This window comes from Bombus huntii, chromosome 13 (assembly GCF_024542735.1).
Source record: "Bombus huntii isolate Logan2020A chromosome 13, iyBomHunt1.1, whole genome shotgun sequence".
NCBI lineage: Eukaryota > Metazoa > Arthropoda > Insecta > Hymenoptera > Apidae > Bombus > Bombus huntii.
In genome coordinates, this window is record NC_066250.1 from 10588433 (window position 1) to 10606737 (window position 18305).

At 41.7% G+C, this 18305-nt stretch overlaps 1 protein-coding gene across 1 annotated transcript in view; it reads left to right on the forward strand.

The window, feature by feature from the left end:
• Positions 1-18305, forward strand: part of LOC126872666 (serine/threonine-protein kinase fray2-like) — a 306704-nt gene extending 288399 nt beyond the window's left edge. The window contains exon 2 of the mRNA XM_050632792.1: positions 16348-18305. Coding sequence (XP_050488749.1) covers positions 16639-17601 — 963 coding nt within the window. The 5' untranslated portion in view covers positions 16348-16638 and the 3' untranslated portion in view covers positions 17602-18305. The remainder of the gene's footprint in view (positions 1-16347) is intronic.

Here is an 18305-nt window from a genome sequence, read left to right on the forward strand (position 1 = left end):
AGTTACTTTAAAAAGGAAGGAAGTGAGTTATATGTGTGTAGTATCGTAAATATAATATTATAATGATGATTTATTTACGATGAATGGATTGTACAGATGTTGATTAATCATAATAACGTATTATGGTCTAGACAACGCAATAGTTAATTTTTAACTCTCGTCACAGCGGATCCAACGCTCTCTCTCTCTCTCTCTCTCTCTCTCTCGCGCGCGCGCGCGGACCACGCTCTCGCGACAACGCTGGCTACACTCTCACTTCTTGATTTGCACTCTCTGACTCCTCAAAATGGTACTGCCCGTCCTTCGATCTTTTTTGTCTTCTCTCGGAGACGACCCCCACTACACTCGGGTCACGCCACCGTTCGCGCCTATGATCGCGTATGCACCTTCCTTGTATGTGAAAAAACGAACTGAAGGCGAAACGACGTTTCTGGAACTATACGCTTGTCGCTACATTGTATGCATTTCGTCGGTCCTATACGACGATCTGTCTACGGCACTGCATTATACTATCCCGAGAAACTCGAACTTAAATATATAATGGACCAAGCGTATGCCCCCCTTTTTTGATAATACATGTGAGAACAAAACGGATAGCTTTTGCTTCATTGGGAGCCTGAGGAACGCGCTGCGTCGTGAAATCGTCAGATGAGAATGTGAGGCTCGTTTTCTTAACGTTCGTCTTCTCCTTATTGCGACATAACATTTAAAGTCATTCGACGACAACCAAACCTCCCTGCATTCTTGTATAGTTATAAGGTTTTAAGTTACTACCTCCCTATATCGCTCCTTGCCACCATAGCTTTGTCTTTGATATATATCGAAACCAAATCGGAATTCGTGGGCCGATATCGATAGCATCGATAATATCATTAATATTATACTTAATAATATTCTATAATACTCAATAATATTTAACAATTACATTTCATTCGCCTTGTTCATTCGATTACTGTTACGTCCGGTGACTCTCTACACAAGCCAGACCCTATACCGCGGGCAAGATGGTGGCCAAACGTCTACACGCCCTTATTGCGTATCCCCAATAATCTGAAGGACCCACCATAAATCTTGGCATTTTCATAGTTAAGGTCCTTCAGATCAATCAAGTATATTTTTAGTTGAAGTATTCTTTACATTTATTGTCCACTCCGAAAAGGTACGGGAAATCTGATTTTTCTTACGTCTAGTATCTCCTGTTAGCAACTTTCTCTCGGGGGTGGCTAGAACCTTTCCTTACCCACCAACCTTGTAGCTTGACCAATCTACAGCAATGACCGTTGCTCTCACTTTCCTAGCCAAAATTGCCATCAACGAATCCGATGGGCCCGTGCGCTGGATACACTATCAATAGCTTTCCTCCGCGAAAACATCGTCATCGAAGTTGACTGGTTTAGCATCCATGGATCAGTCAACATCTCTTAACTGCTGTTTCGTCCTTATATCAGTCAAGATCTGTTGACTGGTTTAGCATCCTTAGATCAGTCAACATCTCTTGACTGATCTGTTATACTTAGACCAGTCTGTTCGACTGTTCGCAAAGAGACGCGATCGCGGAGGAGGCGTGTCAACGGGAGTCGTAAATTTCCGTTACGATTAGGTAATCAATGCCACGAAATGACCGATGCCCTATTTCGGTTAGGATAATAGAGGTGGTGGAATTAGTATAACACTGGATTAATAGGTTATAATATACAGTTTATTGTAACAACTTGTCTCGCGGAAAATATAAATGTTCGGAGAAACTCGCGTGGTAAGTTACGATGTCGAAGTGTAGTTTACAATAAGGTTACAATAAGGTTAGAAGTGTTTGACTCGAAATGTTACTAGTAAGAACACGATGTTAATGTAGTAGGAGAGACTTACAAGTAGTGAGTGTCACGAGAGTGTCACGATAAATCGCAAGTAAGATATGAACAGAGAGATGTGTTCAGCGATTTAGCTACTTGGCAACTAACTTTCGGCTGCCGCGTTATTACGGAGGAAAGCTCGTTATGGGTGTGTCTAGAGTACGAAGAAAGCGGATTCGTTAGAAAGAGTGCGGGTAACGATCAGCGATGCCAATTGGTTAGAAAAAACGTTGGTAGATAAAAATAGGTGGAGGAGGTCTCCTGCTAAACGTGGATCGTTGGTGGCATTGCTCATGGGAAACCCCCGCTTTCTTCGTAATTTTTAAGAACGAACAATAAGCCTACGGAATGTTTTAAGGATCAGTTATAGACCAAAGACACTTACTGGACTTGAGAGTCTTGATTGTTAAAATACTAAGGTTTATTGAAGGTCTGAGTAAGGGTAGGTGGATATTTGGCGATCAGTCAACGAGGAATGACGTACGGTTTATGTCACGAGACGTAACACTGTCACCATTCAGTCATTACCACCTAATGACAACATTCGCAATTATTTAGTTGCCAACCCAATATTATCTCAAAAACTTATGTTCTACAAGACAAGTTATTGGAATAAAGAGCATATTTTAATTTGTTAACCAAATGTTATTATCAGTTCAACCACCTCTATTATCTTAACCAAAATAGGGGATCGACTAATTCGTGGCATCGATTACCAAATCGTAAAAGGAATTTACGACTCTCGTTGGCGCACTTCTTCGCATTTGCACCTCTCCGCGAACGGTCGAACAATTACAAACGTACTATTTACTTCGATAGGGGACAGTGATCACTATGTGCAAAGTAATGGAGAAACAAGAAAATAACCGAGAATCATGTCTTCACTTATCGATCCGCTTTATCCTTATATTCTTTCCTAGTGCGTTAAAACGCACACATGATTTTCAGATAGTAGAACATTTTTTCAAACTTTAAGCTAATTTCTTATCAGGAATAAGCGTAAGAAGGATAGTGAAGAATTATTCGATAACCTAAGCAAGAAGATGAAAATGCCTAGAGATATTGTGTAGGATTTAGTCAGTAAGTATTAAGGAGGTTCTAACGAGTTGAGTGGTGGTGGAAAGAATTCACAAAGAATAGATGGTATTAGAACAACCAGCAGAAATGGAAGCCCCTCTGAAGCAAAGGGAGAAGAAAGTATATTGTTTTATTTCAATTCTATATTTTTTAAATAATCAAACATAGGTTGTTACAAATATCCTGCTCGCATGACTAGGAAAATCTTTCCTTTGAAAGTCTTTCAATTAATGTTCAACAGATATTTAAAGGAATAAAAGTTATACACGTTATTACGCCAGGCGACTCTCTACCTGGCACAGGTCACACACCGCGGGCCAGATGGACACCAGATGTCCGCTCTTCCGTACGGCGTACCCTCAATAGCCTTAAGCACCCGTCATAAACCCGAGTAACTTGCCTGCTAAGGTCCTTCAGACCCAACAAATGTCTTTTTCTAAATCAGTTTCTAAAGACTATTGTTTACTCGGCTTGACACGGGAAAGTTAGTTATTCTCGCGTACGATGCTTCCCACTAGCAACTTTCTATCGAGGGCGGTTAAGACCCTTCCTAGTCCACCAACCTTCGTTTATCCAATCCGAAGCAAGGTATACTGCCCTCACTTCCTGACCTAAAATGGCATGATCAAATCCGATGGTCTCGTGCGCTAGACACACCCATCACTAGCTTTCCTCCGACACAGCATCGTCACTCAACTTCACTTCTTCTACATCGTTGGAAAAGTCAAGCACGAAGTCTAACGCTAACGCCTATCGTGGCAGTCTAAGCATAACGCGAGTTGGTTCTCGGTATTGTCGAGAATACATCTCCTCTACTAAAAATATTATAGTGCTACGTCCACCAACACACTACATCCAATTATAAGAGCCCTGCTCTAACGTACATATCTATCTTATCTTCGTGCCATAAGTGATTATCTATTTATCTATGCTCAACAGTGTAATCTAAGTGTTGGAAATATATAATTTATAATTCTGTGAATCACAGTGTTATACAAACTTAATCGCCCCTATGATCTCAACGGAAATCAGGGGATGGATCAATTCGCGGTGTCGATTGTTATAATCGTAACGGGAATTTACGACTCCCGTTGACGTCTCTCCTCGCGACTACGTCTCTCCGCGATTGGTCGAAGTTACACACGTTCGCACGACTTGTTTAGACAACAAAACAAAAAAGCGAAAAATTTAATAATGGATTAGCGTATCTCTGGAAACAATTACTTTCGCACGACGTGAAACAGAAACCAGCGGTTCTTCGTACCTTATTACAGCCGGTAAACACGCAAACTCACAGATCGTGCTCGCAAAAATAAATGTTCTGACGATGGTTGCCAAGGATGGTCACAATACTTTTAATTTTTTCCGCATACGTAGGAAATACAGAGAATTTCCGAAAATCAGTCAATGAATTTAAACAAAAGATTAATGACCAAAAGAATTTGCAAATGGCTAAAGAAAATAAATAATACATAATAAGGAACTTGAAAACTTTTCGGGCATGGTCCCTTAGCATCTAATACTTTACGAATAAAGCTACAGTTCTATATTCGTACGTGTATTCAAGTGGAAATTCCGGTTCGCAGAGGTAGCCTATTAGAAAAATATAAATCGATTGATCTAGTAATACCTAAACTAAATCCGGAAATTCTTTTAAAATTACCCAAACATTCAAAATCGGGAGATAGTCACATGGCCAACACACAAAAATTGGCAAGTGCAATGTTAGCAAGCTATGCCAACATTGATTGAAGAATCAGATAGTATCAATAAAGTTTGATGGAAAATTGCATTATGCACACAAGCTCATCCCAGTAATTATGCATTGTGAAAGTCAAGAAAAGCTTTCACCGTAGCAAGAGTAGCTAAGGAAACGAAAACAATATTTGAAGACACAAAAGCAAAGGATTTTTTATTTGAAAAAAAGTTGCCTAAAATAACCATAGAAGACAAAGCGATGGATAAAGTAGTCAAGTCTATTAAAAAACAATTCTTTTGTAAGACCCAAGGATCAGCTTCGAATTCCCGACAATCGATTAGCCTGCAGGAAAAAAGGCCGTTTCACAACCAGCCAGGCTTACAACAGGAATGTCAAAATCTAGCGGGGCAAGCCAAAAGATTGTTTTCCAGGATGAAGCTCTCTTCCAATAACATCGCATCCGACATACAAATAGATAAACAAAATACTATTGCTAAATAAAATTAAAGTCAGCACATGGAGCGTCAGGATATATTTCGCAAAATTTGTCTATACACCAGGAACGCACAATAGGGGAAATTCCCCCCTGATCAGAAAGGTGATGACGCAGGTGAGCATCCAGGACTTCGGTAGAAACATCATTAGGAAAGCGAGCCTTCGCACAATCATCTGTATCAAGGACCTCGAAGAAAGGAAGACTCGGCGAAAACTCGACGGTATCCTCGTCGGACAGGCCCAAGTCAATGACCGAAGAATCATCAGGACACGATGCCAATGATAGAACCGCGGTGTCAACCTGGGTGGAAAGCAGGTTCTCTAACATCTTCAACCTTCGTTCCACGGCGTTCCACACCGCCACACCGACCACGTCTTCGCGAACCATTCACGTACCTTTTGCGTGACTTCCTCTTCCCCTTCTTTTTCTTCTTCTTCTTCTGGCACTAAAACAATACACATGTTAGCGAAGACAAACGGATGAAACAACATACGAAACAGGACGAAGTTAAAATTAATTAAAATAACACATACTTGTACAGCTCGCACAGGCGCGAATATCTCCATGTCCATAAGAAAACGTAAAACACCAATAAACTAAAAAAGCGAAGATAACAATCATATAAAATACTGATCGAAATCCGTACGATGTGAACAGATAACGAATAATCAAAACTCGTAACATGCCATAAAGAAACGAAGACAAGATAACCTCAAAATGTAAAACTATACACCTTTATAATTAAATTAAACACCGAACAAAACCATCAAAACCACGCACAACAAATTAAAATTTACTATTAACGCCCGTATTCTCAGAGAAACCGTAAATTACCAATAAACTAAAATATCGAAAGTAGCGATCATATAAAATACCGATCGAAATCTAAACAATGTGAACAAATAACAAATAATCAAAACGCATAACATTGCCATTACGAACCTCAAAATGTAAAGCTATACACCTTTATAACTGAATCAGACACCGAACAAAACCATCAAAACCACGCGTTACAGACAACCACTTCACGTCATTTCCCATAAAACAACAAATTAAAACTTACTGTTACCTCAACTTAGACTAGCAATTACGATATTCACATTCTGTCGCGTAGTAACGTTATGATTCCCATGGGAACGAACTGTCACGTGACAATTATTCAAGATATAAATAAGCGTAGTGACATAGGACAGGCAGTTACCAATTTTCAATAGACGTGTCTACACCTCCTATCTGTTAGTTTGTCTCAATCGAAATCAAGTTAGAAAAATTTACAAGTATTAACTAGAGTTACCATTTGAAAATCAAAGTGTTCACACTGTCATTCTGTCAGTCGAAGCCAAGTTAGCAAAAATTTAGAAGTAATAATAGTTAGTTACCATTTGCCAAATCGAAATGTTCATACCGTCATCCTGCCAGTTCATCTGTCGAATCAAAATCAAGTTAGTAAAAATTTTATAAGTATTAACTGTCAGTTACCATTTTGTCAATTGAAGCGTTCACACTGTCACTCTGCCAGTTGTCTCTCGAATAATTGTTTCAAACGAAATTTGTAAGTGTTAACTACGAAGATTGTCCAAGCGCAATAAGTGCCAAAGTTCGATTAACCGCCGAATTGTATAATAGAACACTATTGACTCCGCATACATTTAAGGTGAGAATTTTGAAGTTTGTATATTCTCTTCTCTGATAACTTCGCAGTTGTACGATGTTGAAATCGGAATAAAAGTATCCGTTGGCAGTTATCAACGAACAAGAATATAAAGCACACGATGAACGCGGATTTTGCGGATAACTAGTGATCTGACGTAGCTGAAACGTTGTGCTGATTACACCATCGACCGTGTAACGTCAATTCACATCAGAGACCAGGTCACACACCGCGGGCAGGATGGCGCCTAGATGTCTGCACATCCTTGGCGCGTACTGATATGTACTGTATCACGTCTGACATGTTCCGTTAGCAACTTTTTCACGAGGGCGGCTAAAACCCTTCCTGGTCCATCAACCGTCTTATGATCCAATCGGGGACGGTGTCTACTGTCCTCACTTCTTTAAACAAAATTATCATCAACAAATCCGATAGTCCCGTGTCTTTAGACACACCCACTCCTAGTTTTCCTCAGACACATTATCGTCAGTAAAACTTCACTTATTCTGTATCCTTAGAATAGTCAACATATTTTTACCTTTTTTTTTTTTTGCGCGCGAGGAGGGGAAAATGCATTTACGCATACCCAGCGACCCGCGTCACTAGGTTATGTGGGACTCCAGGTGACATCGTCATACCCACTAAAAACCCCTCCTCTTTGCTCTGATTTGTTAGACACAGACAACCCCAGCAGAGCCGATCAGCATTCATCAGGGTTGTCCTCAACCGTGTCGCCGCATATTATCGTCGCGTACTGGTGCCGCCCCTCCTATTCGCGGACTCCATCGCCTTCTCCATATCCCTTCTATATCTCATTATGCCCTTGCAAAACTCACTGAACTTCCTCTAGTATTCATCCCTGGTGACTACAGTGTCCACCAGGTTGTCCACACATATCCTGACTCCCAGGAAGTTCTCTAGCTCGGTTCTTCTGTCGATCAACCTAGGGCACGCGAATAAGACATGCTCGGCGTCATCATTCGGGTATCCACAGTCCCAACACTTCGTGTCGACCTCCTTACCGATCCTCTTACGGTAGCTGTTGAAAATGCCGTGTCCCGTGAGCATTTGCATCGTGAAGTGATCGATGTCACTTCTATTCCTGGAGAATATGGTCGCATTGCTTCTTAATCTCCTGGTCACATTATCTCTATTATACATGCTCCATTCCGCTTGCCACTCCGTTGAGGCCTTCTTCTTTACTTCTTCCAGATCTTCCTTCTTTTCCGCCTGCCTCTCAATCACCTCCTCTCCAACAGTTAAGGTCTCATGGATCTTCTTTCTCTCGTATATCCCCTTCAACATTCGCACTTTCATGTAAATCGGTAAGTTCCCGGTCAATACACAAAGCGCCGCGTGGGATACGGTGCGGTAGGCCGTGGATGTGATGCACAGGGCAATTCGTTGCGCCCTTTTTATGATCTTCTTGTTTTTCCCATACTTCATCGCATCAGCCCACACAGGCGCACCGTATGTTATTATGGATTCCCACACGCTGTAGTATAGCCTTCTTGCCAAACCAGGCGGGCCCATAATATTCGGTAGGATTCCTCGTAATGCTCCTATCTTGATGCCCGCTTTATCGCACACCGAGGCAATGTGCTTGTCAAATTTCCTATTCGTGTCTATCATAACGCCAAAATATTTCGTGGCCTCTACCGTGTTGATAGCCACGCCGTCCACATTCAAGCCTATAACTTTGGGCACCCTCATGCCCGTAATGAGGATCACTTCCGTCTTCTCCTTAGCCAGCGTCAAACCCACTCTTGCACACCAATCGCACACTGTTCTCGTGACCTCCCGTACTATTCCGCTAACTCCTTCGTTTTTATTCACAGCGCATGCGATTGCCAGGTCATCTGCAAACGTGACCACCTTAAACATTACCCTGCTATCTAGCCTTTCCAATAACCGATCGTAGACTATGTTCCATAGGAAAGGCCCCAGCACAGATCCTTGCGGTACCCCAGCCGCAACCAGATACTCCACCGTACCAAACTGGTTGCTGACGATTATCCTCTTATCCGTCAGGTAATTTGTTACCAGTCTAATGATCTTGCAAGGCAACTTCCTCCTGGTCAGTTCGTCAACAATGCTGTTCCAACTAAGGGTGTTGAATGCATTCCTGATGTCCAACGCAATCATCAAGCATACCATCCTATTCTTCTTGCAGGTGTCCGCGAATTTAATCACCTGTGTAATCGCGTCCACCGTACTCCTTCTTCTCCTGAACCCATATTGCCCCCTGTGAAATGGGTCCATTCCCATACATCTTTCGATAATCAACATGAGACACTTCTCCCACACTTTGCTCAAGGCCGGAAGTACACTTATTGGGCGGTAAGCATTAGGGAGCTTAGGGTCCCTACCCGGTTTACTGAGCAATATGACTCTCGCTGTTTTCCAGCATCCCGGGATCCTACCAGAGTCCGTAATACTGTTAATCACCTTAGTGATAAGCTCTGTTCGATTGTATACTAGCAGCTTGACAGACCCCATCTATTCCCACCGCCTTTTTTCCATTTATTTTACCAATGATTTTTTTAACATCCTCCTCCTCAAGCTTCGTGTTATAGGTGATATTCTCTCTGTCATGCTCTTCGACCTCCCTTAGCTCCGGTCTGCGTCCTATGATGAACAAGCCTTTTAAAATTTCTTTCACCTTGTTAACAGGCATGTCATTTGGAATCCCTTTCTTGCCACATCTGTTCATAATCGTGCGATACGGCTTTCCCCACGGATCCCTTTCTAATATCTCACAGAATCCAGCCCAGGCTCTCTTTTTACTCTCAGCTATTTCTTTCTTCAGCTGTCTTCTTAGTCCCTTGTAGTTACTAATAAGGGCTTCGATCCCACTGTCCTCCTTCCTCCTTGCTCTAGTTATTTTCCTCAATGCTTTGTGAGCCTGAGTTCTCAGTTCTGCGATCGTCTCATTCCACCAGTGATTGCTGTACTTCTTGTTTGTCGTACAGCTCACCTTCTTCAGCATCTTGTCACAAGTTTCCACTATACATTTCTGCAGCAGTTCCGCCTTGTCCGCGTCGTCCGTCGTATTAAGATTCTCTACGTTAGTGATCTCGTCAAATTGAGCCAAAAATATGTCAGGTGCAAGACCCTTCGTCACATATTTAAAAAATTTAGTTCGATCACTTACGGTCCTTGTTTTAAACGTATGAGATATGTATAGGTGGTCCGATGCTGTGAAAGCATTTAACACCTTGCTCCTTACGTGGAGGTCGTTAACCATGTTTGTTGCACTGATTATGTTAGGGCAACTCGTCCTTCTGTTCCGATAAAACGTGTATTTATCGTCCAGCCTTATAGGGCACACGCCGTAACTGCACAGGGTTTTCATTAAAATTATTTCTCGCTTGTCCGTGGTTTGACCTTCCCAGCAAGTGGACTTAGCGTTGAAGTCGCCAGCCACGATCACTTTCTTGCTTCTGCTTACACCCTTCCTTATCACCGATGCAAGCTTGTTTATGAACGTCCTGTATTCCTCAATCTTGATATTGGGGGAGCAATAACCACTGAAACAGAGGATATCACCTACATCAATACCCACTAGTCCATCCTTCCTTTAGAGAAGCGTTTTATTCTGTGCTCGATCATTGAACTGCGTGACCCAAATCGACGCATCACCCTTAGTATCGTTGTGCCAGTAAGGTAGCTGCCTGTACGGCTCGGATATTATTACCACATCCGGTCTGGCCTCGATCGCGCTCTGGCACATTAGATCCTGCGCCATCCTACATCTGTTTAGGTTAATCTGGAGGATTTTCATCTCCTCCCTTGTCTTCCCTATCGTAACATTCTCCTGTAACTGGAGCATGCCAGGGACCCCGTCACATAGTCAAACCTAACACCCGTCTCCTTGCTACATATCGCGCAGCACGGTAAATTTGAGCACGCTGCTATCGTGTGGTCCCTTCCTCCGCACTTCCTACAAATCTCCTTTCCCGGGCTCACAGCCTTACTTGTTTGTAGTATGCCCGAACATGTAGCATCTATAGCACTTTTTCACATTGGGCAACACCCTGATTGTGGCTATTGTTAAGCCCGTCCTAATCTTAATATTGTCGCCGCCTTTATCGATGTACGCTTTTGGCAGAACAACGATCGCTGATTGCGTGCCCCACGGCGCCCTTCTCGTCGCCTTGACTTCCAGTTCCCCGGTCTCTATGATTTTAAGCTCTTCCTTCAAGGATTCCACAAGCTCCTCCTTACTCACCAGCGGATCCACTTCCTTTATCTCCACCGACACCTTGTCCTGTAAGGGCGTCGCTCGCACCTTATCGCCAATAATCTCATTTATCATATTGGCAGCGACTTTCACCTCGCAGCCCGCCCTCATTACTATAAGGATGTTCCCCGCTCTTGTTTTACGAATGCCCGAGCTTTCTTTAAGGACATCCTTCGCCGTCATAAGCTCTTTATATGTTTGAAGCCAATCCTTACCCTCTCCTAAACATATTTTTACCTGTCTCTACCCTTATAACAGTCACGTACTTGACGTATCGGTGTAACTAAGTTTTACATAACATAGTGTGATTTATGTTAATTCAGTGTGTATTCCAGTTTGATTGTTGAATTTGTAGTAAAGTTTAATTAAAACCAAATTAATAGTTGTGTTACGACTCAGCTATTTTTATTTTATCACCCAACCCTCAAGTTTTCGTGACAACCGAGTGACATATCCGTTCTTGCTTACGATTTCACAATTTACGGTTGTTAAGGATAAAACAATTATTTCTAAATTTCGAACTATTAAAACAAAACGATTATTCTCTGTGTTAACCTGTGACTACGGTGCTTCAAATCATTGAAGACACTCGCGGATTTTCGCACTCCTCCCACTGTTAGTAGATATTGCTCATCTTTGGCCAACGCCCTGGCCGCGCTGAGTCTAAGACACTAACCACTGCGCTGCCGTCGTCTGAACGCGCTTACCGAACAAAATAAAATGGTACTACATAGTACTCTTCAACAATGCACTAAACAACACATATTTCCCCAGAAAATGGAAAAAAGCCAAATTGATAGCTATTACAAAAAAAGATAAAGACGGCTCATCGCTCGCAAACCTACGTCCCATAAGTCTCCTCCCCAACATAATCAAAGTATTTGAAATAATCATAAACAACCCCCTAACCTCCTTCTGCACAAAAAATGACATAATCCCAGAAAATCAATTTGGCTTCCGGCACAAACACTCCACAATTCACGCAATAAACAAACTTACGTCGGACATCTGCTGAGCCCTAAACGCAAAACAACGAGTAGCCGCCTGCTTAATAGACCTCGAAAAAGCTTTCGACACAGTCTGGATCCCAGGTCTCATATACAAATTGATCAAGAAAAACTTTCCCAAACACCTAATTAAAATAGTCTGGGACGTGATCACAAGCAGAACATTCGTAATGACCGAAGGTTCAAACACATCAAGCAAAGAATTCTCCATAACAAACGGTCTGCAACAAGGTACAGTAAATTCTCCGCTACTTTTCAGTATTTACAACAGTGACTTACTAAACCTCTTTAATCTCAATACATCCACCCACAAACGCTCCATAGCTTTCGCAGATGACCTAATCATCTACGTAACAGGCCGCAAAACTAAGACAATAAAAACTGAACTGCAAGAACTTTTAGAAAAAATAAACGACTATTACCACGCATGGAAACTAAAAATCAACACAAGCAAATGCGAAACCATACTGTTCAGACCCAAGTCATGTGAAATCGGCCCAACAGAAAGAGAACACTGCAGAAAATTCCAACTAAGAGAAAAGGCAAACAATGGGGCACTCATACCACACAGAAACTGCGTAAAATACCTAGGAGTAAACATAGACGACAAATTAAACTACAAGCAGCACACCGAAACTCAACTTGCTAAGGCCAATAAAGCATTCTGGGAAATAAAAAAACTATTCTACTCCAAACATCTCAACAGCAAAGTAAAAATATTATGCTACCAAGCACTAATCAGACCGATCATTACCTACGGCTGCCCAATCTGGTACAACATATCAGCCTCCCAGATGGAAAAAATCCGTATATTCGAAAGAAAATGCATCAGGGCTTGCTTGAGTACTTACAGATCCGAACATAGCGGATTCAAAAAATATGTAAAAAACAAAACAATATACGACCTAGCCAACATTCACCGCATAGACTGTCACATCCTAAAGCTAATAAGAAACCACTTCGCGCAAGCGGCAAAAATAAAAGAAAACAGCTTAATCTTCAGTTGCCTATTTCCTAACAACGCATATTACAAAAACACTCTGACAACAGGCCACATCCCCCCAGAAGCTTTCCTATACATAGACGAAAAGAACTACCTCCAGGACCAAAACAATATTCCAATAATTTATCACATAAAAAGAAAAATAGGGATCAAAACCATACTCTACGAAGAAAACATAAATGGACAGACCGCAGACACCAGATGGAGATACAACATGGCCCTCCCCCGGAAAGACACCAAAGACAAACACAGAAAAAACACAAAAAAATACTGGTGGATACAGAACCCATAATAAAATAAGAACAGAGAACATTAAACCGACAGAACTCAATTCTGACACCGCATAACACAGGTGTAAACTGTAAATACTGTAAATATTTGTAAATAAACCTATTTGACATCCCCCTCCTCCGCTCCCTCCTCTCATCCCACCCCTCCCCAAAGTTACACAGCACCCAAAAAGCAGACTACCGAAGCGCCCTGTTTTGCGACCAAGTTTTCAGGACAGAAAAAAATAAAAAAAATACATAAAAAAGCTCCGCTCCCCAGCAGCTTAAACCCAAAAATTGTATTATACAAAGAAAAATGTAAAGCGTCGACACATAATACAGCATGGCTACGTCGTACCGCCGCGTATCAGTACCTTTGCCTAACATATCATTACAAAAATTCACCGTTTATTGTGAATATGTATCTAAAACTGTATTCTTGGGCTCAATAAACAACTTTAAATAGCAAAAAAAGTGCACTCGTTCCCGTCAGATCACGAAAGTTAAGCAGCGCCGGGCACGGATAGTACTTGGATGGGTGATCGCCTAGGACTCCGTGTGGCGTTGGCGAAGCGCGCTGCCCCCCCCCCCTCCCCCCTGGGGTTTGGGCTTCGACGCTTGGCGGCTCCGGTCCGGTAGGGGAACCGGGCTGCCTGGCACGGCGGCTCCGGCGACGAGGCGCGGTGTGACTGTCACGTTAAAATAGCACAAGAGATCAACAACAACAAAAAATAGAAAGAAAACTTTATTTTTCTTCTAACACAATTCACAATATTTCTTCCGAGCTCTAAGCGTGACTTTCCAAGACTGAGACTTACAACGCGACATCCGATCGGATTCGGTTATTTGTCTTTTGTCACCCCTCAATATCCCCACTATCCTTGAGTTTGTTAGGCATCCGCGATCGCCGCCACGCACGCCTTCTCCTCGAATATTCGGCGGAAGGATCGTTGGGATATTGATGGCTCATTAGGCACTTCGGCGATGTACATTGTTTATACATGCCACATCTTTATCTCCGATTTTAAAGTGAGCCGGTCGCGTAGCGGCCTGGTCTCTGATGTGGATTGACGTTACATGACAATGGTCACACACCGCTCCATCAGCGGTGGTATTAGGCGCGCGGGGGAGGCCCCGTTGCGACGCTCACAGCGGTTCCCGGGCATCTCTCGATCGCAGCCGGGACGGTTATCGTGGAGGTTTTAGTCGGTTGGAATCCGACACTACCACGCCGCTTTCCCCAGAAGCGGCCTGGCGTCCGTGCGGATTTCCTCCACGTAAAATATAAAAAAGATATTGCTCATCTTTGGGTAAGGCTTGCTAAGTCACACAGGTCTCACACAGAGAGGAACATTAATTTCATTTTGATGGTATTAAATGTCAAAAGCAAGAAGGAATCGTAAAGATAAGAGTCACCTCAGCGAAAAGCGAGCCGAACGTTGGTATAAACGACTGATCGCTGCCGAAATTAAAAGAGAAAAGAAAAGGCATCAAGAAGAGTTAGGATTAAATAGCGAAGGTCCTGAACCTAGTTTCTCGCCCTCGAGTTCACCGATACCCAAACATTGGAGTGCGACCCACTACGAGACGCGCTCTCCTCGGTCTCGAATGCCATCACCTACCTCATACGAAAGCGATTGCTATAACCCTTACTATATTAATCACCCGGACGAGATAGATTCTGTCAATAATAAAATCGAATTAAACGGACCTTGTCACACTGAAAACACTTATCAAGATCAATCCGAATAGAGGTTTGAGTGCTAGCTATATTTACATATACATATTTATATATTATAACATTTATAATTGACACTGTAACAATTATAATCGAGTAAAATCTGAATAAATCATAACAAATCGATACCAACATAACCCAGCCGGGCCGAATAAATCCGTATGTCAATACCAATTATTTATTCCGAACAACTTTAATCCTCTCCCAGTACTCCTGCACATAGTAGGTTACCCGAAACGTGGAATTTATTTGCCAGTCGCATTAAACGCTAGTTAACGCTACCCACTAACATATGAGTTATTGAATAAAAGAGCACGACGCTTTGGGTTACCTCCTATCAGTCGTAAGGTACAACGATTTGGAATCCTTCAGACGGGAGAGCGCACCGAATGGGCGATACGAGTTTGGGATTTCATTGAAGTTGTTACTGAGGGCACGACGCTTTGGATTAACTCGAGATTGCGCTGCGCTTATGGCAAGCCAATTTCGTTAACTCCTATTAGTCGCCAGTTGCAACAGCACTCATAATATATCAGCACCTTAATATATATAAAAAGAAAAGAAAAAATTATTTTGAAATAGTCCTTAGACTATTTCTGGTGGCAGCAACTACCGTATCAATCGGGAATTTCAAATTTATATTTCAAATATTATCATTCCTTTCAATTAAATAAACAGCAGTACATTGAAAAAGTAACACAGGCATGCATAGCATTCGGCGAGTAAAATGGAGTAAAAGTAGCGTTTAAACGTCGAAATATCTCCAACAGGAACGAAATAACAGCGTTTCACAGGAAAACTATTCAAATGATTGCATTTTGCGCACGATTGGGCTTGTTTCGAGGATGAAACAGGCGTGCACAGCTATCGGCGAGTGAAATTTCAAAATCAATCAGGAACAAAGAACGACTGTACGCGACGTAATAGCAAGGAAATTTAACGGAACATTAGAAACATGGATCAATTAATAAACCGGGACTCGATACTATATGTCGGAGATGAGAGGACACCGGAGACCTTCCCTCTGGAACTTCGGAAAATCCGTAAAATTGTAATTAAAGTTTACAGTTGTAATTAAGCGATTTGCTATCATTGTACTTGTTTGCGATTTGTGATAATAAACTTGGGCTCGGGGCGACAGTCAGTCGCCGAACGTAGCCGCGGTCACGGGATGAACGTTTTGTCTAACAAAGGCATGGATATATAGCTCTATAATTATTACATAATAATATAGCAATAATTCTATAGCACTCTTTAAAAAGGAAATAGTTGTAACACTCGACAGTAAACATTCCAACGGTCTCTGTCCCGTAGCTCGTCACACGCAGACCCTATTCTTCGAGTAAGATGATTGCCAGATGTCGATGCGTCTCCGCAGTACATGTTCAGCTAGCCTGAGGGCCCGTTATAAATCTTAAGATTCAGCTAACTAAAGTCCTTCAAACAAACAATATTTGTCCCAACTACGAGAAGATAGAGGAGACCTATTTTTCAACGAACGACTCGTTAAATCGTTACGATTTTACGCTCGGGAAATTTTCGACGAACATTATTATAGACAATGAGTCGTACTGTATAACCATACACGTAGTTCCAGACACAGTGATGCAACATTCGCTTATTATTGGCGCAGACTTTTTGGACACTGTTGAAATAAGTATAAAAGGGGGAGAATCTTTTATTAGTAGAATAAAGGACGAAAATCCCGATGAGTGTCCGGAAGTCCTCAAGATAGATGTAGAGACACAGGCGAGTGAGATAGATTTGTCACACGTTAAGGACATGCAACATAGTCAGGACAGTGATGAAGGACGACGATTTCGTTTTGAAGCCACCCGTAAAGATAATGTGCAAGTAGATGTAAAATCAGGAAAGTCAGAACAGGAATTTTGCTATAGTGATATAGAATACAAAGAAAAAAAAGACAAATCTAAACATGATTGTAATAGAGAACATAGATTTTCAAAAGAATTAAACATTGATAATAAAGACCTCAAATATTCTACTAAATACACAAAACATTCTGTCGAGTCAAGAAACTCAAGACGCGAAGATAATAAAGATTATAAAAGTGTAAGAGATGTCAGTTCTTCGTTATCCTCAAAGCATAAAACAAAAGACCCAAAACGACACAAAAATCGAGATCGAAACGAACATCGAAGCGACAGATCTCAAGAACGATGTCGTAGCAGAAATGAAAATGATAGATCTCAAAATGACAAGCATAGAAGTAAATCTAACGAAAAGTATAAGCATCATATTTGCGATAAAAGTCGTGATAAAAGTTATCAATCATATAAAGTAAGATCTGAAGATCACGGTAAGTTTCGAGGAGAGTCTGAAAGATATATACATAAAAGGATGCAGAGGGGTCCCGTGCTAAAGCTGCATCCGAAATTTCTTGGACCGTATCGGGTGATAAAAGTCCTGCGAAATGACCGATACATAGTGCAGCGAGAGGGGGAGCACGAAGGGCCACGTACAACTTCCACGGCAGCCGATCACATGGAATGGTGGAATGCTGACGATAGTGATGTAAGTGCGAGCGGCGATGATGAGCACATCTGAGGGCAGATGTGATTGTCAGGAAAGGCCGATTGTAATATCGTAGAATAGCTTTGATTGGAGATCGGCTGAAATTAGAAAACACCGTGTACGCCGTCTTTTTGTGGTTTGTTTACATCCAAGAGCGCCTAGTAACAGTGACGCGAGAAAAGATAAGCAGCGTCAAAACAGAAGTACGGTTACATATTTCAAGGAGTGGCAATCGAGAGGCCAGAGTATGTGAGCCGAAAAGTATGTGTGTGTGTGTGAGAGGACGAGAGCAAGAGCGAGCACGACCGAGCAGGAATGTATTGGCGAAGATCAGAGTTGATCGAGACGTCGAAGCATAGAGTCGTTAGAATTGAGTTGCGAGTGTTGTCGAGTGTTAGAGTTGCTAGTGAGAGAGAGAGAGAGAGAGAGAGAGAGAGTTACCAAATAGTTGTCAAGTTATTTGTTGTAAATACGAGCGTTGCATTTAGTTTTCCTGTTAATCAAACATCGTTTCTCTGTCTAACTAATATCTGTATTTTCAATCCATTATTAATAAATTATAATTAATCGGACAAAATTACACCTTTAATATATTCCGATATTACAAGTGGGTACACTTGATATATATACACATATTACACATATTACAAGATATATACATATACACATATTACATATACACATATTACATATTACAGATATATACACATATTACAAGAGCGTAAAAGTCTCTCACT